The sequence below is a fragment of the Dipodomys spectabilis genome, unplaced genomic scaffold (genome assembly GCF_019054845.1).
Source record: "Dipodomys spectabilis isolate Male_0828 unplaced genomic scaffold, ASM1905484v1 ptg000158l, whole genome shotgun sequence".
Taxonomy (NCBI): domain Eukaryota; kingdom Metazoa; phylum Chordata; class Mammalia; order Rodentia; family Heteromyidae; genus Dipodomys; species Dipodomys spectabilis.
Window position 1 is genome coordinate 2255559 of NW_024870835.1, and position 23306 is coordinate 2278864.

At 42.2% G+C, this 23306-nt stretch overlaps 2 protein-coding genes across 2 annotated transcripts in view; one reads left to right on the plus strand and one right to left on the minus strand.

Moving 5' to 3' along the window:
- The window catches only part of LOC122118954, a 124713-nt gene extending 105697 nt beyond the window's left edge, over positions 1-19016 (minus strand). The window contains exons 1-3 of the mRNA XM_042692927.1: positions 18560-19016; positions 15514-15603; positions 6926-7023 (exon numbers count right to left, since the gene is read on the minus strand). Coding sequence (XP_042548861.1) covers positions 6926-7023; positions 15514-15603; positions 18560-19016 — 645 coding nt within the window. The remainder of the gene's footprint in view (positions 1-6925; positions 7024-15513; positions 15604-18559) is intronic.
- Positions 1312-6137, plus strand: Cdkn2b (cyclin dependent kinase inhibitor 2B). Its single transcript, XM_042692952.1, has 2 exons — positions 1312-1732; positions 4299-6137. Exons 1-2 carry the CDS (start codon positions 1571-1573, stop codon positions 4557-4559), a joined length of 423 nt encoding a protein of 140 aa, XP_042548886.1. The 5' UTR covers positions 1312-1570; the 3' UTR covers positions 4560-6137.
- Positions 19017-23306: the final 4290 nt, after the last annotated feature.

Genomic DNA, 23306 nt, shown 5'->3' on the forward strand with positions numbered 1-23306 from the left:
GATTCTTAAAATGTGTGTGCATGTATGTGTGTACATACATTATATATATATATATATATATATATATATATATCAAGTCATCACTTATTTTAGGATTGTACCCATAATTCAAAATAAGAATCATTTTTTAAAAAATAAAGTGCACATGCAAAACAAGATTCTCGGGATTTTCAACTATTTTTCTGGTTGACTAATTCAAACAGAAGACACATCTAAAAGAGCATTGCTAAGGTTGTTGCAATATGTGAAACTTGGGAAGTTGAAGTACTGTCTGAGAATGGTTTTTTGGGAGGAAGGGGGGATTGGTTTTTTTTTGCCAGTCCTGAAGCTTGAACTCACGGCCTGGACTCTGTCCCTGAGCTTTGTTTGCTCAAGGCTAGCACTCTACCACTTGAGCCACAGTGCCACTTCCGACTTTTTCCTGTTTATGTGGTACTGAGGAATCCGAACCCAGGGCTTCATGCATGGTAGGCAAGCACTCTACCACTGGGCCACCTTCCCAGAGACAAAGGATGGGTTTACCCTAAATGACAGGTGCAGTGGAGCCACATTTAGACTTAAGAAAGCAGGGATTTGTGTTTCGTTTTGTTTGTTTTCCAAAGGCATTCTCTCAGCCACTTGTGAAACTGGCTGTCCTAGGGCTAAGTAGAAGTAAGAGAGGAGAGGGAGAGAGGAAGAGGGGGACAGGGAGGGGGAGGGGGAGGGGGAGGGGGAGGAGAGGAAGAGGGAGACAGGGAGGGGGAGGAGGGGGAGGAGGAGGGAGGTGGAGGAGAGGGAGAGAGGAAGAGGGAGACAAGGAGGGGGGAGGAGGAGGAGAGAGAGAGAGAGAGAGAGAGAGAAGAAGAGAGAGGAAGAGAGGAGGAGGAGGCAGAAAGGAGGAGGAGAGAGAGGAAGAGAGAGGAGGAGGTGGAGAAGGGAGAGAGAGGGACAGAGGGAGGGAGAGGAGAGAGACAGAGACAAAGACAGAGACAGAGAGACAGAGAGGGAGGGAAGGAGCGAGGGAAGGTGGAGGTGGAGGGAGAAAACCCTCGGCGCCAGCAAACCGCCAGCCTGCGGCTCGGCCGGTACGACAACCGCGTCTGTGGCGCCTGCGTCCTAGATCGTCCCGGGCGGAGTCCTCCGCGCCCAAGCTCCACCCCACCTTGTTTCGTGACGTCACCGGCTGCGGGCCCGCCCTTCTCCCCCGCCCTCCAGTCCCTGGGGCCTGGGCCTGGGCGGGCGGTGGGAAGAGGGCGGGGCCTAAGGGGGCGGGGAGAGCGGCCCGGCCGCCCAGCTGGAACTCGGTCGCTCCCCGCCGGCTTCCCACTCTGCGGGTCCGCGGCGCGGCGCGCGAGGCGCTGGTTCCCAGCAGCGAGCCGCGAGCGCCCGCCGGGTCCCGGACGCCAGGACAAGCCCGGACATAACTCCGGCCCGGTCGGCCATCGCCCGGGGCTGTGTCCAGCCGCAGCAGGACAGAGAGAGGGAACCGACGCGGAGCCCGGCTCTCGCCGGCCGGGCGGTGTGGACAGGGGAAGGGAGGTGCAGAGTCGCTGAACTCACGGGCAGCGGTGGACCGTCCGAAGGCTGCGGGATGCGAGCGGAGGACAAGGGCGTGCTCGGGGGCGGCGGCGGCGGCAGCGACGCGGGACTGGCGGGCGCCGCGGCGCGGGGGCAGGTGGAGAAGGTGCGGCAGCTCCTGGAAGCCGGCGCCGACCCCAACCGAGTCAACTGCTACGGGAGGCGCCCGATCCAGGTAGAGGCCCGGCCTCGCCGGCAGGGGGCGCGCGGCGCCCCGGAGGCTCCGGGCGCGGCCCCGGCCCCGAGCGGCCGCGTCCAGGCTGGACGTGCGGAGCCCGACGCGAGGCAGACTCCCCCAGCCAAAGCTTCAAGATGGGGTTGGGAGGAAAAAGCCATTGCTCCAGCCGGGGGCCTGCTTCTCCCGGTCCCGTCCCTCGGTCCCACCGTCTCGGCCCCTCTCTCCGCTTTCTGTCCCTCTCTCTTCCCTCTCCCTTCTCCCGTCGCTCTCCCTCCCCTCCCCTCCCTTCCTCTCTCCGTTCTCTTTCTCCCGCCTTCCTCCCCCCTCCTTTCGCCCTCCCCTCCTCCCCCCCCTTACCTCTTTGTCCCCTTTCTCCTCCTCCTCTCCCTCCTCTCTTCCTTCGTTCTCCCCACCCCCCTTCCCCTCTTTCCCTCCACTCTTCTTCTTTCCCCCAGTGCCAGGTGTAGTCGAAGTCAGGGTCACCTGCAGGCTAGCCAAGTCCTGTCCACCGAGCTACAAGTTCGGCCTCCCCTCCCACACGTTAATGTTCTCCTCGATGGTAGAGAAACGTGTCACTATTTGTTCTGCTAGCTCAGTGGCAGAGGGACGAGGAAAATGTCAGTTGGGAATTGATGCCGACGTGGGGCAAGGACGGGTGGGTTGGGGAGAAGTGCTCTGTCTGCCCACATTCCATCACGACGAGAGCAAACGACAAGTTACACAGCTTGGATTAAACTCCAGAGTTCCACAGAAATCATGGTGGGCGAGAAAAAAGTCCACGCAAACCTTGAAGGTGTGGCTTTGGATCCTTGTAAGTTTTTTCCTCATAGAAGCGACTTAGATTCAAAGGAATGAAGATAGGATGCCCCGACCACACTACTACTGAAGTACTTTTATATTTTTCATGTTAGCAGCGTCTCTTGAACCAGGCAGAAGAGATAAAACATAGATAGGCTTCTAGAGTTACTGTTTAGTTGATGAAATTCAGTGTTTGGAGATGACAAAGGCATTTCATTCAAAGACTGTTAGATCGGTTTTGAATAGTAGTAGAGTTTTCATAGTCTTATTATTGTTACCATGCATTTATTCAGTGTTTATCTACTAATCCTAATTAGTAATCAGGATTTTACTAGTGATCATTTAATTCCTCTAATATCTAAAACAATGACTTTGCACTATAAAGTTGACTGTTATGGTCACATTTGATATTCACTTCTCACTTTTCAGAACTAAGCTGATATTAAGGGATCTTGTTAATAGTTTAGATCTTTAAAGAAAATAGTCATTTCTTTTTAATTCATAGTAGTATGCAAATGTCATAACAAATAAGGAATATTTTCAAGCAGTCAAAATAATACTGTATTCTTAACGACAACTTATACTAATTATAAAAACAAGTTTTATTCACAATTATAATTCACCATTTTCTGAGCTACTAAGAACTACTTTCCCCTTTTCTATAAGTAAAATAGCTTTTACATCACTACCAAAATGATATTTTATAGTTATGTTTTAAGGGAGGAAATGAATACTTCTAATATTCATGAAACAAAATAAAAAATAAATGCTAGATGTATACTGCTTTTCAATTACATAGTACATTTCAAAGCACATGAACCTGCAAGAACAAATAACTCTGTTCTGGACATTTGATTTTTCAAAGTAGTGTTGAAAGCAATGCCTGCACAATGTACACGGACACAAATGGCTGCCTGTGGGATTTGCCTCTGTTTTCCCTAAGTTATATATTGTTTGGGTTTGACTGCTAACATTCAAGCTCTTTCCAAATATCAAAGTTTTCACTAGTTCACATTATGAAATCCTAGTGACTATAAAATACTGTATATTTTTAATATTGTGACATTATTACGTTGCACTACATATACTGCACTTTAATTTTAGCCTATAATATTAAAATGGTGAAAGATTTATTTATAACAAATCATTTGTTTTCCTAATTTATAAGATGGGAAATGTATCATGGTTTATTATTTTTAATCCCCAGCCTTGGTTCAAATTAGATTACACTGTTTAAGAACAGATTCATATGACAATAAAAAGGAAACCCTTTCCACAGGGAATTAATGATGAGAACTAAACAAAATTAAACCTTAAAAAAGCTTAATTGTTTATTGTCTCCCCTAAAGCATTACTCCATCTTTTGTTTACTACTTAATAAATATTGATGGACCTGAAGTAAAGTGTGGGGGAGGGGAATAAGAGAAGAATGAAAAACAATTTAAGACTTTAAAAAGCTATTTGCACTTAACTCTGCTCATAGATAATTTAACAAAATGACTAACATTTTCCAATTAAACTGAGTAGAAGATTCCACAATAACAGATGGCTCTATCTTTCACATCTGGTGACTAACACTGAATTTAATGAGTTCAGTAAAGAGTCCAACGTGTCGGGAGATGTAAGCCAAGGAAGGGAACCGACTCAAGCTTCCTTGAGCCTTTCTTTGGACTATTCACACCAATGGGTGCATATTCCTACAAAATAGCTCTGCATCTTCTGATCGGAGCCCGCCTCCTGACCTGTGTCCCCCGTCTCCCCACAGGTCATGATGATGGGCAACACCCGCGTGGCCGAGTTGCTGCTGCTCCATGGGGCCGAGGCCAACTGCGCCGACCCCGCCACCCTCACCCGGCCCGTGCACGACGCGGCCCGGGAGGGCTTTCTGGACACGCTGGTGATGCTGCACCGGGCCGGGGCGCGGCTGGACGTGCGAGACGCCTGGGGCCGGCTGCCCGTGGACCTGGCTGAGGAGCGGGGCCACTGGGAGGTGGCGCGGTACCTGCGCGCGGCCGCGGGGGATTGATGGCAAGTCCCCCCTCCCGCCCCCGGCCGCCCCACGAGGACATTTTTTTCCTCCCCAGCACCCCGCTTCCCTCAAACCCAGTTCAAAGAAGTCTGCAACACAGGACCGGACAGCAGAGCCTCTCAAAGCCTGTCCAGCCTTCCCCAGCCACTCAGCTTCCCCGGAGGAGCCAAACAGGCATAAGTTGCTACACGTTTTTTGGGAGAAGCCGAAGGCAGAAAGGTGGGGCAAAACTGGATCACCGACTTTTAGGGATGTGTGGTGCTCCAGGTGTCCTGCTCGTCTCTGGACTTGGTGATGGATGGAACGCACAAGTGACAGTGACGGCCGCGAACCTTCCCAGAGCTGACGCTGCGGTGGGTGTTGGTGGCGGAGGTGATCGCAACTAGGGCGCAGGCAGTGGGTACTTTTGCCCCTACTGACCTGGAGGAGCTTCCCCTTGAACCCCAGTTGCAGGTCGTAATCCCTGGCGGCTAGAGGAGACCCGGAAGACTAGATTTGGGGGAGTGGCAATGAGGTGGGCACCCGGTAAGGTCTGCCATCTGGGCAGTGCAGGACAATTCATTTGCAAAATAACACTCTCCAGAAGAAGCCCTGAGGACCCCCGCTCAGCTCCCTCAGGTAGCAGACAGGGAGAAGAAGACATGGGGGCCACAGCAAATCTGCCCCTGTGTCCTAAGATGTATCCCAGTGAAACAGCAGCTCTCCAAAGGTGCTGGCTGGCTTTCAGTTAAGTCTTGATTGAATTGGCATCTAGGACGCAGCCAAAGTCAGTGCAGTGTCACCGTGAGAACACACTGGGAGCAGGCATTCTAAGGATGTGCTATGTAAGATAGAACACAAATCCCCCTATGAATTGTCGTTTAAGAAGATTTTAGTGATGGTTTGAACTTTTGCATTGTTCTTTTCTGACAGTGTATTTAAGGGGGAGACTAACTCATGGTCCTTGGTAAAGAGGTCAAACAGAAAGATTTTGTTGTTGTTGCTTTAAACAAAGGGAAACAGAGCCTCTCTACATAGTCTAGTCTAGCGCCCTCAATCCCTCAATCTTCCTGCCCCAGCCTTCCAGTCTTGCACCACTGTGTACAGATGAACTACAGATTTTTAACAGAACTACGGCATATGGCAAGCCAATGCCATTTTTCTTTTCACCCAACACCTAGATTAGCTTCATACTAAACCTATTTATTTTCCTTGTTCATTTTTTTCTCACTGTTTGCTTTATAGAGTATTTCAGGGGAATATTCCTAGTGTTTAGAAGATAGATGGACTTGCCCAGTAAATTATTTTGGGATTATTTCTCAAACGGTGCTGAAAAGGCAGAATGAGTATAAACCTGTTAAAAACATGATTGCTTGTGGGATTCTAGCTGAACAAATTACTAGTATACTGCTTTGGAACTTAATTTCAGTGTTGTTTAATTCCTTATAGAATTGGAACAACTGATATTTCACTGATTTAATAAAGATTAAGCAGTATAGATTCGGATCTAGGATTTGGTTTGGCTTTAAAATGTATTTTCATGAACTTAACCGGTGATTTCTAAAATATTAAAGGTTCAAAAATATTTACACCTTTTGCTTTTTGTAGTAAGTGTATATAAGAGATTCCAACAATTTCTAAAACCTACTTACATATACCACAGAAAGTTAAACTTAAGATTTTAACAGCATTCTTCTAAGTGTCTAGTATACCAAATGTACACTTAACAGAAAGAAGAGAAAAATATTTGAGAATAAAGACTTGCAGAGAGGGATTGTATTATGCTAAATGCACAAGTCTTTACTTCTCTATCAGTTCTTTTTTCTCCCAAATAATACATCACTAGGGAAGATCAATACTGGGAACCAGACCACATCTTATTAGGGAAGAGAAGTGTTTATTGACATACAGTTATACCATCCAGGCTTTCAAATGTATTTGTTCACTTAACAACTAAACCCAAGAGATAGAAATGGCTTTCTAGATAGGAAAATAAGGCAGAGAAATATGGAATAACATGCTATGGGATATTTATTTCATGATATGTAAAGTAAGTTTTTCTGACTCGGAAGCTTGTGGAAGTTTGCTTTTAAATATAGGCAATGGGACTTTATTTGGCTTGTGGAACTGGACGCTAGCCAGTCCATGTATCCGAGGCCCCATCTAGGGAGGATTTCTTACTCCTTCATACCGAGGCAAAAGGCATCATTCATGAGGGACTTTCAGATAGATCAAACTCAAAGCCTTATGCATACTCATAATCCACATGAATCCACTCTGAATATGCCTTCGTTCATCCTGAAGCTGAACTGAGACCCCTCCTTTATGTTCTGAATTAAGCCCTATAAGTGTAGCTAATTTTCCTTCTCCATGTTGTAACTCACCAACAGCAAGCAAGCAGTCATCTTATTCATTTTCACAACCGCGGTGCACACCACCACACAGAGTCTGGACACAGTAGACTCAAAGGATATAAAGATAGCTGTAAACAGAAACATTTTACAGTATTACTATGTTTCAAGGTTTACAAAAAGTGAAATACAAATGGTAAACATAATGTCTACTTACAGAAAATCAAGTTTAAAGGAAGAATAATTATTTGCTTTCTACCCAAAAAGCAATGTGTCCCAGCTGCTTCTAGATATAGTCTTTATTACATCAAAAGTGTTTGTAAAAATAAACAATGTCACTGTAGCAACCTAAAAGTTTATTTCTGAAACAGTGCTATAAAATTTTACTTTGATTAAATAATTTTGAGGTGATCGAGTGTAGGATGTTATGAAAAAATAAGAGTCTCACATGATTCTTCTCAATTGCATTTTTAGGTTAGTTTCATGGGTATATTACCTTCACAGAACCTTAGAAGATAAACTGGCATAATTCAGACAATGGAATGTATACTTTAGGAAGCTACAGTCCTGAATCTCTTGCATAAGTCTCTTCAGTGCATAAGATGTTCAAGGTATTGAAGACATCATAGAAACAAAAATACTGTACCATCACCAGTAACTGCTGAGGCACTAATTTAACTATAAGACAACTACAGATGAACTAAGAACAGCCCACCAGTCATAGGTAAATTGCTAAGACCAACCCAGACATGCATTAGTGCCTTAAGAAAGGTTTTAATTCACAGAAATACCCCTATAAGCTTGTGAGATGATGTGGGGCTTCGAACATGAGAATTTATAAATTAAGAATTTATAATATACATTTGTCAAGTAAAAATAATGTTACACATAAATACAATGTAGTATTATTAAATCAATCTAGTTAACATATCCATCACCTCAAATAACATTACACTAAATGAAATGTCAAAAAAGACAAATGGCACATCTGCCTTATATGTGGAATTTAAAACAATCAAGATGATAGAGGCAGAGAATAAAATAGTAGTTTACAAAGCATAAGGAGGAAGAGCTCTGGGGATGGTTGAAATTATTTTTTAAAATTATTTCAAAATAGCTAAGAAAGAAAATTTTAAAGTTCACACTACAGACCTCATTGTTTTATTCCCTCTGTGACATCCAAAATCACGAATGATAAATATGAAAACAACTAACACTTTTCAAAAGCAGAAATATAGTCACCTCCCTTTTAAGTTCCTAGGGTGACTTTTTCCTTAAGATCCAGTAAATATAAACAGACTGTTTTAAATGGCTTTTACAGAATAGCACTCAAAAGAAACACCAGGAAAAAAAAGATAATAGACTTTATTTTCAAAGTAAGCTATAAGAACAGAAAATATACTAGTTACTACTTCAGCGGCCAATCATTATAAGCTACAGGGATAACATTTTTAAGTTTATGTTTTTGTATAATTACTAACTACTCAACTACTCATAAATCAATTGATAATTTAAATCTCCCTCTTAGGAATGGGGTATGGCTCAAGTGGAAGACAGCTTACATAGCAGAGTCCTGAGTTCAAACCCTAATCCTACAGAAAATAAATTATTATCCACCTAATTTATGAAATCCCTTATTTTCTCCCTTGTTGCTTAAGTTTCATAGTATTTGAATTTGATAGTTATAGTACACTGAATCATAAACAATGATCTTTAAATAAAACATCTTCCTTTGTTGCCAGTTTAAAATATGTATTTGTGGGATCTTTCCTAGTGACAACTTGCTATATGGAGAATATAAAGCAAGAAAAGGTGATTGTGGATTCCACAGTACTATGTTGCACTGTTTTTGTTTTATTCACTTTTTTATAAAAACGAAGCTGAAACAGTGCTAGAAAGTAACTACCATTTGTGGTACTGTAACGTATGCCATGTCAAAACTAATTCAATTGAAACCCACCTGCCCCAAGGGTTTCTTTGATTTGCTAGCAGCACAAAGAGATATATGATACTAAATTTGCTAAGGACTTCACTTTGAAGGATATGTGCAATGGAAGGATATGTTAGTATAGTGATAAGCATTGCCTCTGACTCCCTACCTGTTAATTTCTGTATCTAAGTCTTAAACATTATTAGTGTTTACAAATCCTCCTACCTGCCAGAACTACATTCCAACTTACCTTTAGATTACATTGAATTTAGAATAAATATGATTCACTTGTCTTCATTTTTATGTTTCTTCAATTAAGTGAATGGATTCAGAAAACAAGTGTGACTACTATGAAGGAAAAAAATTTGTGTTCTAAATTTCTTGAGCACTTCTGGTTAAAATTAGTAATTTCAGAACTAAGAAATTAAATCGATTCAAAAGGAAAGATCAAGACTCATAAAACCCCAAACACTGGTGAGACAGTGTTACTTAACGTTTAGTAGGTATTTTAGTTTCATATATAGCAAGTACACACAGTGTCCAATCTATGTATTTTGAAAGTAGACAACAGATCTTCAATTAAAAACATACAAATAATTTCACTGACATTGAAATTCTATGCAGATTTTTGAAACATTAAAAACAAATTATGAGCTGGATACTTGTGGCTCAGACGTATAATCTTAGCTACTCAGGAGACTGAGTGAGGTTCAAAGCCAGCTTGATGAGGAAAGTCCTTGAGACTCTTATTTCCAAATAACCACCAAAAAAGTTACAAGTAGAATTATAGTAGCCTTGAGCAAAAAAAAAATCTCAGGGGTCTGGGATGTATCTCAGTGGCAAAGCACTTGCCTAGCAAGTGCAATGTCCAAAAAAGACAAAAAGACAAAAAGAAAATACAAGCTAGGAATGTGTCTTAGTGGTAGAGTACTTGCCTAGCATGAATCCCTGGGTTCAATTCCTCAGTACCACATAAACAGACAAAGCTAGAAGTTCTATCCTTGAGCAAAAGAAGCTCAGGGACAGCACCTAGGCCTTGAGGTCAAGCCCTAGAACTGGCAAAAAGAAAAATACATATACAGTGAACACTACCCCCTCCCTCAAAAAAAAGCTCAGGGATAGCACCTAGGTCCTTGAGTTTAAGTCCTAGTTGTGGCAAAATAAAACATTTTGTACACACACACACACTCATACACACGTGTGTGTGTATGAATTTTTAACTGTTTTTACAGTTACCACTCAGTTATTTCAAAAAGCAAAATATGCACTCATTTTCTTTTTTTTTTTCCTATTGATACTGTAGATTGAACCCATGACCTCACACATGCTAGGCAAGCATTGTACTACTTGAGCCATGCCCTCAACTTGTTTGTTAGTATTTTGTGTCTGTGATAGGGTCTCACTAATTTTGCTTGGGCTAGTAGCATTAAACTCATGTTCCTCCTGCTTCTAATGATTAAGCTATGGCAGTATGAATGATTAGATGGATGGATGATAGACAGACAGATACACACATACATACACACATACATACATACATGTAGTTATATATTTTAAAAGCAAAATAAAGCCAGGTGCTGGTGGTTTACCTCTGTAATTCTAGCTACTCAGGAAACTGAGATCTGAGGATCACAGTTCAAAGATAGCAAAAAGCAAGCCTGGGCAGGAAAGTCTGTAAGACTCATCTCAAGTTAACCACAAAAAGCCAGAAGTAGAGTTGTGGCCCAAGTAGTAGAGTGCTGGCCTTGAGCACAAAAGCCCAGAGTTCAAGCACCAGAACCAACAATAAGTAAATAAATAAACAAACAAATAAGTAAATAGCAAGATATTTTTAATTTTAGAAATTACTTGGCATTGTCTTCAATATTTCAATATTTTTCAATGTCTTCTCCCATTCTTTTTGTAACTCTTTGATAAAAAGAAAATGGAGGAAAAGGAAATTAGGAACTGCTTGAGAGGTAGAAGACCTGATTCCTACACAGGCTTCTTAACTACTTCGATCTATGACCACTGAGTGAAGTAACTTTAATTAGCCTCAATTTCCCTCATGTTTAAAAATGAGAATTGGACTGGATTTTTTTTCTGTAGCCTATTACCAGTAAAAATTCTAGTCTTTCTGTAATTGTTGTACACATGGCTGTGGGGTGTGTGTGTGTATGTGTGTGAGAGAGAGAGAGACAGAGACAGAGAGAGAGAGAGAGAGAGAGAGAGAGAGAGAGAGAGAGAGAGAGAGAGAATTTTCTATAGTATGATCTAAGCAAAGATATACAGAAGAGTTAATAAAAGATGAGAGGAGAAACATTATTTGAAATTCTGGAGCTGTGAGGTGGAATTCTTTATGAGTACTATCCAAGTTCATGGGAAAGTTACAAACAAGTTTGAGGGAACAAGGACAGAAAATAAAGATTTAGTTTAACTTTTAAGGTTTTTCTCATTTCATCTTTGCTCTGATTCTCCCTATTGCTATTTGCCTTTCCTTTTGTCAGTGAGGCAACTAGAACTAGTTTCTTAAGTGAGCTAAGCAAGTAAGTTCAATTTTATAAAGTACTGGAGAAGTAGGTATTTCTAACCTAAAGGAATAAAACCTAACTGGACAAATGTAGGAGTTTGCACCAAGAGAAAAGTTTAAGAATATTAGAGGGAAAAGAGGAAAGGCAAAAAAACTAAAATATGTTTTGAAAAATTACTAGATGGCTAGAACCGTGGTTCCCATCTGTAATCCCAGCTACTCAAAAGGTGACCACTGGAAGGATCATGGTTCAAGGTCAGCCTTGAGACTCTCAAGTTAGTGAGACTGTCCTCCCCCAAATCTTAACCAACAAGCCAGGCATGATGATACAAACTTGCAATCCAAAGTGGGGAGGAAGCATAGCTAGAAGGATCATGATCTGAGGCTGGCCCAGATAAAAACAGGGGTCCCTATCTGAAAAGTTACTAAAGCAGAGAAAGATTAGTAGGAGTGCAGGGCTCCAGTGGTAAATTACTAGCCTCAGAAGCCAGGGCCACCTAATTCAAACCCCCTAATACCACCAAAATTAAACATCACTACAACCAGAGAAATTGAACATCAGTTGGGGATTTTACACACTTCCTATGGGGTTGCTTTCTGGCTCATCCCCATTGAATTCCTTGAGGCTTTAGGTCCTTAAATCTTGACTAGGTGATGTAGTAACCAGCTGGTTAAGAAAGGGGTCTGTTTCACATTGTTATGTGCCTATCAGCCCTTTTTGGATGGCAGAGAATGATAAAAAGGAAAGAGCAAACTGAATAGAAGGAACATCAAAGTGGTGTTTTGTTAGCCAGTTCCACAAATTAATCAACCAGAACACATTGTATCTAGTCTACAGGCTGGTGCGACATTCTCATCAGAATGGAAACATGTTCATTCTCCACTAATATTCTGACTTTCTATACAAATTTTCTCAATTTAAGCTATCCAAATGAGACAACTTCATTTTTGCCTCATGAGTCTCTTTCTCAGAAGATTTTAATATGCATAAGGAAAAAAAATACTTTGTTTCACAGAAATGCAGTAACTTCCATATATCAGCCTTTTTAATTACATAATGTTAGAAAATTTGCTTTGATACAAATGCTGCTGATGGAACAATATGCAACTGGCATGGATAATATATTAAACATAGCAATGGTACATCAACATATAGGTCAAAAAATGAACACTAATTCTAATATAGTAATCTGAGGTCTGAACGGAGCATAAAGCAAATGCTTTGCTAGGAAAAGAACTAAGAACAAGACATCAAGATAGCTGATTCCTAGATATCCACATTATAGCAGAAATTTAAAGAGGATCCTAAACTCCTGTTAATTCCCTGCTTGGTCAGAAGGGCTCAGAATTAGACTTTGAGAGTTAATAGAATCAGCTCTGGCTGATTCTAACAGAATTCAAGTCAAAATCCTTAGCGCCAGTTACAGAAACTAAACTATATCTCATTTCCTTTTCATATTTTGCCTCCTGAAACACTAAATCTACTATCATAGTTCCCATTAATGCTAATGCAATATCATCATCATCATCATGTAGTTGGGGCTGCTTCCTCTAAACTCTGTCTTATATAACCTCTGGGTCTTCATTCCATTTTAAACACATTCCTCTACCATAATCTGTTCACAAATCTCACAATCAATTCCCTTGCCTTTCCTAAATTTGATCTTCCTAAAAACTTTACTTCATTCTGCACCAGATATAAAGTACTGAACTACAGATATCAGAGTATGGGTGTCTGTTGTTGCTTTCAGTGTGTCTCAAGACAAATATGTGCAATTAGGCCTGTTCTTCAGGTTTCTGTGTTATCTCAGTTTGGAGTTTCTTTACTGAATTACTAGCTGTAAGGGGTGTTATATATTATATGTATGTTACTACGTATTTTATAATATATTTATAAGAGATAACATAAACAAAAATGGTCAGCAACTGACTCTGTGCACAAACTCATTTAGATAATCACATTATTGCCAACACATGGAGTTTCTTCTATGAATTATAAGGCCCTAAATTCTATCATTTTCCTTCATGCTCAGAAATTCGTTCCCCATCAGCTGTGTCCCTGCCAACATGCCACTTAAAGATATAAATGCAGCCTTGCTGGAAAGATGTTTGATCATCCTCGACACCTATCTAATTTCTAATATTTAAATAAGGCTTTTCCAGAATTATATAATGGCTTCTGGTCCGTTTAAAACATACCATAAACAAAAATTTAATGTCATTTTTTTCCTAGTGAAAAATTGTCATTCCGTTCAACATTTACTTCTAGGCATTTATTGTATCTGTTCAATAATGGTGCCCCGCATCATCACTTGCAGTTAGCAAGTTTAAAATCATGTCCCCATGAAAGGATTGAGTCTCAACCTTCTTTTCAAGTCAGAATCGCCTATGGAGATGTAAAATTCATGTTTGCTTTTCAGCTCCAGAATCAGAATCCCTAGGTGTGAGCTAGCCACTACTACCACCCGCCCCCAACCCAGGTTTCTGTGGATTAAAGGTAGAGTTCTTTTTTCCTCAGAGTAAACTTACAAACAGGCCAGAAAGTAATAAGTATTAAGGAAAAACATAAAACCTTCCCACCCCCATTCTCACTATCCCAGGGAAATCACTAATTCAAAATTTGTGCTGTGTGGGTAGTAGTGAATGTCTATAATCCCAGCTACTCCTGAGATACAAATCATAATTTGAGGACAGCCTGGACACAAGCAAAACTATAGCCTCAAAAGCAAGCTAGGCATGGTCGGGAATGCTTGGGAGATGGTAGAAAGGGAAGCACAGTCTGGGGCTGGCCTGGGCAGAAGCAATGAGGCCCTATATGGAAAAAGAACTGGAGATGTGCTTCTGACTTTAATCCTCGATACCACAGAAAATTTAATTATGCCTGAAATATTCACGTGTATAATGGTAAACATCTTTCTCCTCCAACACATACCTAGAAAGTAAATGTGAGATGACACTATTCTGTCACTTGATTTCTTTCATTGAAAATAGAAATTTGGCAATTCCAATATGGATGCACTTCATTTCTTATGCCTGCAGGTTTTATTTTATGGGTGAGTTCTAATTTTCAAAAAATTTACAAAATACTACCTTTGCTCTTTCTGTTTCCTTTTCCTCCCATTTTTTGCTATGGTTCTTCACTGTTGTGAAGAACCTTTTCTTCATACTTAAATGAACTTCCTGTGGCAATAGGAGTGAAATCTTGCAGCATGTTATGCATATGTGTTTACAATCTTTCAATAATTGTACATGAGGAATATATGCATATATAACTTTCCATATTTTACATACATACATGCTTATATGCACTTATATAGTATGTTTTCTATACTTATATTGTAGCAAAATTGCCAATTCAAAGGGTATCTGTGTATATGTATATATACACATATAAAAAACACTTCTAGGGGCTGGGAAGGTGGCTCAGTGATAGAGTGCTTGTATCGCATGCATGAGGCCCTGGGTTCTATTCCTCAGCAACACATAAGCAGAAAAAGTAGGAAGTGGCACTGTGGCTCAAATGGTAGAGCACTAGCCTTGAGCTGAAGAGTTGAGGGACAGCACCCAGGCCCAGAGTTCAGGCCACATGACAAAAAAAATACTTCTATCGATACTTATATGAATACTACATAGACAGAATGCATGTGTACACATGTAGATTGTATACGTTAGTGTATATATTTTACATGCATAATTTGTATCTTTACATACATACATGCATTATAAGAGCGGGACATCTGAGTCAAAAGGAACATATACACATAGAAAATTCTGATAGTAACTGTGTTCACCTCCCAAAGAATTACCCTTGCTTATAGTATCTTTTGTTTTATGTCTTTGGAGTTTTGAGTTTGAGAGCATGTGCAATGGTAAGAATGTGTCTCCTGGAATTTTGATAATTATCTAAGGTATAAATTTGTATCCTAGGTGTGTGGCAGGTGACAAGACAAGGGATGCTCAATAAGATCTTCCTTCCTATCCCTGCCTAAGGGATAAATTTGCTGATACTAAACAGAACATTGTTTCCCTTTATTAAAAGATAGAAAATAAACTGTCAGCTTACCACTCCAAAGGAAGGGAGCAAAGGAAAGATCCAGTATTCAATGATTCTGTCTGCTAAGTGACCCACAGAAAAACTACTCGATATTGTCTGTGGTCTTTGGGAAAACAAAAAGCACGAACCTTGTAGTCCACAGACCTTTCTGATGCAGCCAGCCCTTGCATTTGCTGGCGATGTGGTGTCCATAATTTGGGCCTCTCTAGGCTTCTCTCCTGCAAAATCCAAATTTAAAGGGATACTGTGAGAATACAGTGAGTAATTCAAGTGAAAATACCCATATATTACTGCCCAATTTTTCATTCCAATTTTTTAAAGAGTCCATAGCCCAAAGTCATTCGAATTCCAAAAGTCTTTGGAATTGTATGCCTTCCTAATTCCATTTTGCTTACAGTAAAAAATTTTTTCTATATACCACAATGATAGAAAACATGTGTTACACAACAGGGAATACCAAGATGAAATTTAAAGGTACAATTTAATTACAATTAAAGGTACAATTAAATTTAAAGGTACAATTTTTTAAATTACATTCTTTGAGCAAAGGTCCTACTCTACGATCCTCCTCTTGCTCAAATGGCATTCACCTGAAGGAAAGGAGACAACTGTCTTTATCTGCAGAATAAATTCCTATAGAAAAAAAAAGTGGTTACAATTTATTCTACACAGGCCCACTAAATACAGACAGACCCCTGAACTTAAATTTGGCTGGGAAACAAGTTCCATCTGTCAAGCATGATAGAGTAAGGGGATGGTTAATTTCGTGTATTAACTTGTCAAGACTGTGGTACTCACGTTTAGAAAACATGTCTAAATGTGTCTGTGAGGGCATCTTTTAGATGTCATTAACATTAAATCCAGGAGGCTATGAATAAAGTAGGTTGCTAGTTATACCTGAGTGGGAAACTGGGTGTGGTGACAAACACCGGTACATTAGTAACTGTAATTTAATTAAAAAAAAAAAAAAACACTTCAGAGGATTAGTCAGGAAGACCTCAAGTTCAAGGCCAACCTGGGCTACATTGTGAGCTCCAGGCCAGCCTGGCCTTGTTTTTCAAAACCCTGTTTCAAAATAATAATAATAATAAATTAACAGAAGGAGTTGGCCTCAATCATCTGAAGGGTTTAACAGAAAAGACTAAGGTCCTTCAAGGAAGCAGTTAAACAATTCTGCCAACCATACTGACCAGACTTTCCCCTAGATCTCTAGTCTGGCAGCCTGCCTACTCTTCAAATCCAACACTTGTCAGTGCACAATACCTCCTGAGCCAAAATAAGTCAGACTCAGCCTTTCAAAGTCTCAGTCTTTCCCTCTCTCCCTCACTCCCTTGCTTCCTTTCTCTCTCACTCTCTCTCTCTATATGTATATATACATATATGATGAATATCTATGATGCAATATGATACATATGTATGATGTCTATATATGCACGTGTCATGTACATAACTACATACACACAAAGTATATATGTGTGTATTTGTATATGCATGTATATGAGTATTTTCCCCAGATAATTCTGACTACTAAAAATAGTACTTTAAAAGAAGAATAGAACCCTGCTTCCCCTCACCATGGTTTATAGCCACAGCTAATAGACTAATCTGGGCCCAGAAAACTCCTCAGATCTCCATTTTTCTAGAATTATTGAATTTTATACTCGTGTCCAGCCGCAGTTTTTCTACCAGAATCAATTCTTTGCACAACCTTTCCTTTGTCTCTCATAAAGCCAAATGCCCAATTATAATAATAGGTTGTGGAGTCCCTCTCTCTCCTGTGAGGCTATTTGGAGAGGGGGTGATCTAGATGCAGAGGAAGACAGCCAAGATCTGGTTCTCCTGAGCTTACATTCCCCTGTAAGAAACAGAGACCACAAGCCAGCAAACAAATCTCTAAATAAAGTGACTTCTACCCGCCAAGTACTACACGGGGGGAAATGCTGTGGCATGATACCCAAAGATCTCTTAGCAGAGATCCTTTAGAGGAGACCTGAAGGAGGAATCAGCCTTTTGAAAGTGAAAAAGGATTAAAAAAAAATCAAGATAGAAAGGTAGCAAGTACTCCCTTAGAAGGTAGCATCCTGCTCAGTAAATTCTGAATGCAACCGAGGCCCATGTTTAGAGGAGCAGTGTAAGGGTGTCTGTTAAATCTCACTCCTTTCACTCGACCCAGTTTTCGGTTTTGGGTTTGGGCAGAGGGGCTGATCAACATCACGTGACAGGGTGGGGGATGGGAAAGGTAAAGATGCCCACTGCCTTGCTGCTTTGCCTGGCAAACTGCGATACAACATGTCCTTAGGTGGGTGACTTGGCAGTCTTTACTTTCCTCCTGGATGAAGTGGAGAGGATCTGATCCACAAGGTCCCTGCCAGCTCTCGTTGTGCAGATGGTTCCAGTTTCAGCAGCCAGGCCACTAGGCCGGAGCACCTGAACTGGAGACCACTGCATGGTGGGCCACGTCTCCAGGCTCTGAAAATCTGGGCCTAGTCCTACAACCTCTTGCACACGCGAAGGGAAGGGGGGTATCGGGGGGGAGGGGCCGGGGCCAGTGAGAGCGAGGCCCTGGACACATCGAGATGGGCTGAGGGCCAAAGAGGGCTGGACACCGGGTCAGGCGGCCCTGCGGCCTGAAAGCATGGAGCCCTGGGGTTCGACTTCCAGCTCCCATCCACATCCCCGGCTGCCATCTATCTCTGTGTCCTGGGCTCACCCCTCCTTTCTGCCACTCCTTCCTTTCCTTCCCCCTGCTTTTCCTGTTCTGAGTGGACCGCAGCAGGGAGAAGGAAGGGGGAGTCTCTAGAAAGAAAGGATCAGTGATGTGGAAGAGAAGGAAGGGACCGGGCTGGGGGGGGGGGGGATCGGCCTCCCAGGAGAAGGTGGGGGCGCACGGGCGTGTTGGAGGGCCGTGGACCGCTGGGTCAGCGGAGAGGCCCCGAGAGCGGCCTGTGGGGGAGGAGCGCGCGCGCGCGGGGCGGAGGAAAGAGGAAGAAGCGCTCGCTCCGATGCTCCCTGTTGTCTTGAACTTAAAACCGAAAATAAAAACGGCCAACATCAGTCGGACCCGAGATTCGCCCCAGCCTGGCAACTTGAGCGTTGCGGGGGAGCTGTTAGGAAAATGGGGGTGGGGGGTGGGGAAGGGACGCAGGTTCCCGGGGCATGGCCGGCTCCACCTACCTGATCCGGAGCCCGGGCCTCGCAGCCCCAGCCGCGCCAGCCACCGGCAGCAGCGTCTCGCGTCGCTGTCGCCCGGGCTGCGCGCGCGCCGCGTGGTTCCTTTGCATTGCTCTCCGCTCCCGAATCTAACAGCGGAGGGAGCCGAGCGGCAGTTTCGTTCAAACTGTGCCACGCAGCCAGCTGATTGGCGGCACCCAGGGGTGGCCTTGGCTGGGCTGGCTTCTTTTTTTCCCCTCTTTCTCTCTCTCTCCTTAAATAATTCGATAGGGAGACGTGGACGATTCTCTCGACCACGAGGAATAAAATGAAAGGGGCAGGGGAGCAGGGACGCGATCAGGACCAGAACTCGGGGAGCGTGGCGGTTCCCGGCCGGGGCTGAGTCAGGTGACAGAGGTGGCCGAGGAGGAGGGAGGGGGTGGCGGGCTGCCTGGAGATGCTTTCCAGCGTCCGGCTCCATGGCTGTCACTGCGCAGGGCGCCCGCGCGCGGAGGGTGGAAGGCGGTGGGGAGGGGATGGTGGGGAGGGGTGTGGGGGGGCTCGGATAAGGCGGGAAAGAGGTGATAGGCCCGAGTGCCGTGAACCCGGGAAGCTAGGCGCCCTGAGCGCGCCTCACTCCTCACGCGGACGCCCCGCGCAGGCTTTCCCGCGCGCGCTGGGCACTGAGCGGTTTCTGAGGTCTTGCGCTGGGGGGGGGGGGGGGGGGGGAGGGAGGGAGGAGTGACGGGGAGGAAGGGCGCGCGCAGAGCACGCGGGTGCGCGCTTGCGGGGCGGAGATGGGCGGGGGGCGGCGTGTGGGTCCCAGTTGGCTGCAACTCGTGGGGTAGGGACGGTGCCGCCGAAGGGCGGTGCAGAAGCGGTGGAGCTCAAGCTGGCGTGGGTGACGAGAGTATGGTTCGCAGATTTTTGGTGACGGTCCGGATTTGGCGCGCTGGCGGCCCACCGCGAGTGAGGACTTTCGTGGTGCAGGTTCCGCGGGCCGCGGGTGAGGGGGCAGCGCCCAGGGCGCGGGCCGTGGTGGCCCTCCTGTTGATGCTAGCCAGGAGCCAGCGCAGAAGGCGGCAGCCGCATCCTAGAAGACCAGGTAGGAAAGGCCCTCACCACCTCCCGGGCAGAAGGGCACTTGGATGATTTTGTTTGGTGCGATCGAATGCAGACAGGAATCATCTGGAACAAGGTGGAGGTGATTTGGAAGGGAGGACTTGGGGGGGGGGGGGGAGATAGAGATGGACACCTTTTCCTTAATGGGAATTAATCACTTCGAGACCCCGATTCTCACTATACATAGATCGTGGAACCACCCCTCCCCCCTTCACCAACCTCAACCTTGTGAAACTTCAAGGGAAACCAACAGCTTCTAATCTCACCTCTGAAATACGTGGCTCCTGAATTCCCTAGGTGGAAGTTAGAGCACACGTGTGCGCGCGCACGCACACACACACACACACACACACACACACCACCACACACACAGTGAGGTATATTTCTAGATCATTCTATTTCGACCTGGGGAAGATTAATGCTAACAGTTTTCTACACGCCCACCTCTCTCTCCCTCTCTCTCTTTTTTGTTCCCCACTCCACCCTCCTTCCAGGAGTAAGTAGTATGGAGGACACGAGGTAGGGCATGCACGCAATGTGACTTCCTGAAATACGCTCATCAAGGATCATTAAGTTCTACCAGGAGAAAATTTCTTGTTTTCAGGGGCTTCTAAAGCCAACAGAAGGCTTTTCTGGATAAAGGAAAGCAGCCGACTCTTGCTGGGCCTAAGTTATAAAAACTGTTGCGGACCCTTGCTCCTATAGTTCATAGATGACTGGGTTACAGTGCTGGCCCTGGGGACTTATACTTGATCATATATTAATCATCTCCCACCACAAATTAACATAACTTTAAAAATGAGGCCTACTTCTTGAAAAATAGAATCTGATAGATTTTTTTGTCCTTATACATACTGGACTCATCTTTACTCGGTTGTGTGATTTCCTCTCACCAGAAAAATTGAAACATATATAGAGTTATAAAATGCAGAATCACAATTACAACTTAGATGCTGAGTATTAAAATATTAAGGCCTCATTTTGGTAACCTTTCTTAGTGGCATCACTTCCTTGAGAACACACAGCTCCAAAAAACAAAGGCCGGTGGAGGAAGACATGTTTTTATAGCACCATTAATTGTCTTGATGTGGAAAGGCAAACCAGTTAAAACTATGGGGGGGGGGAGAGTTCGGTTAGAGAAACGTCTAGAAGGTTTACAATAAGCGGACACTTCATATTTTCATATTATTATTATTATTATGACAGTTCTTTTTATTAGAAGGAATTTACAAAGGATTTAATGGCTTTTTAGATTTCATTTTAGTTGACTTGAAAGCATTCAAAGATCTTCTCAGGGCAGTTTTTGAGTATCAGCAAAGCTTTAGCCACTAATGTGTAAGTTTGAATATAATAATATATGCAAATACTATAATTATGTTTTTTTTAATTTCAGCAGTATAAAACAGCATTTTATAGTGTATTTATTGTGGAATATGAAAAATATAAAAATAAGTTTCCTGAAAGAAATAATTAATTTCCTGTTGTTTAAGTATAAATCAATTTGTAGTAATCATGTGTAAAGTTATTTAGACGTACATTGTAAAAGGTCCTGTTTTCAACAAGTATAATAAAAGAACATATAGATGGCTTGGATAGAAGAGATGTCTTGAAAATATGTGCAATTTCCAAACATTTTGCATGAAATTACACCCATAAACATCTGAGATGTTAATTATATAAATATGTAATTATATATTTCACTGTTTATGTATTTCCTCTATGGCTATCTTGATTTAGAAGGATATATTTTACTGATTATATTGGGATTCATACAATTCCTTGATACAAGTGGTTACATGTTGCTTGGATTAATAATTTAATATTAATGCAGTTATGTAAGCCATCATTGTTTAATGTTTTTAACGTTTTAGCAAACTCGTATATTATGTCTTCATTTTATGACTAGACATGTGTACAATAAAATTCCACATTAGATTGGGGAATGTAGCTTAGCAGGCCAGAGGCCATATGTTTAATGTCCACATACATATAAACATAAAACCTGCATTATTATCTGCATCACTACTTTTTTATCTACACAAACCTGATACATTGCATGTCAATTTGTTACTTCCAAATTGATATACAATGGTCACATTTTTATTGTGAAGTTATTTGGAAAATCCTGGTTGTTTTGTTTTTTTTCTTTATTATCATAGAGTCTACCTATAAAAGCACAACCTATTAATCGCAATGTGGCCCAGATCCTAGCTGGCACTGTGTGTAAACTGAAACTTCTTGTCCAATTTCCTTCTTTGAGGACTGTTGAATTTTAAAATATATACTCTGAACCTCACATACACACAATATAGCCTACTCTGCTTTATATAATATCTTACTTGTTACTACATATTATCCATTACTCATGACTAGTAAGCCATTTTAAAATATAAGAAAGTGACATAGCTCATCTTTTAAAAACACACACATCTTTTTACAGCAAAACTGAACATTTGGCTGAACCTTTTCACTAATGCAAAGTGTCTAAGACAAATTTTTACTTATCACCATGTACTAACTAACACACTCTAGGCCAAACCAAAACTGAATCTCTGTGCCCAAATATCGTAGGACCTCTATCTGCTGCTGATAGAAAATATTTTTGCAGTTTAAATTAGGTGAATAATGGGTGTTTTTTTCTAAACATAAAATTATAATACTAAAAATTTTCACATGTCTAACCACAGTGTTGCCTGTATTTATTAGCCAAAAAGTGCCTACTAGTGCACTTTATAAATAGCCTCACAGGCAAGAAAAACAACTTTGAAACAGTGCATTAAGTATGAACATGTTCGCTTTCACTCAATTATTCTCAATCTAGGCTTCACTCAGAGATTCTAAGAAGGATCAGTACAGATAGGTAAATAGTCCATATAGTCTGTATTTTCAAGAAATTGAAAATTGCTGGAAATTGTAGCACTATGTTAAATAGTAGTGCAGCTCTTTTCTACAATATTAGTTATATTTTCTTTTCTTTCATCTTTTCTTTCTTTCTCCCTTTCCATCTTGCTTTCTTTTCTTTCTTTTTCTCCTTTCTCACACACTCCTCTTTCTTTCTTTCTCTTTCTTTTGTTATGAGATAGGATCTCACTGTGTAGCCCAGGCTGATCTGAAACTAGTCTTCTTGCCAAAGCCCCCCAGGTGCTGTTATCAAGGTGTACCCCACCATAGTTGGCTGACAGTTATATTTCTTGCAGATTATTTAATACATTTAACAGAATTTGAAGTGGTGACATTGTAAACCTAGGCTTTTTTTCCCCCAGTGAAATTCTGAACAGGAAGCAATTCTTTTTATTTCCCTCTGCACATGTGCTTGTGTTTTATTGTATGCTTACATGTATGATGGCTTCCTCAGGGACAGAGGGGTCAGGATGGCATTTGCTCTGATCATAATATTTTTTAGGCTTCCCAAGTATTTTGACCATCACTAGTAAACATATTTTCTCTATTCTCAAAGCCTTTCACACTGTAATGATAACAAGACTGATGAGCTAAAAGGTGAACTGAATTGTGGAAGTCTCTCTCGCAGGCTTTCAATTCTGGGAAAGCCTGAGGGGGCTGTGGCTGAAGACAACCAACCTTTGCTTGATTGCCTGCAGTTGTTTTCAAATAAAATAGAGGCCACAGCTCCTCTGCACTAGGCTTCTGC

Bases quoted from the DNA above. Each gene is read 5' to 3' on its own strand.
- Cdkn2b (XM_042692952.1), top strand. From the start codon at position 1,571: ATGCGAGCGGAGGACAAGGGCGTGCTCGGGGGCGGCGGCGGCGGCAGC. The intron at 1,733-4,298 runs GTAGAGGCCCGG...GTCTCCCCACAG, and splicing joins ACGGGAGGCGCCCGATCCAG to GTCATGATGATGGGCAACAC.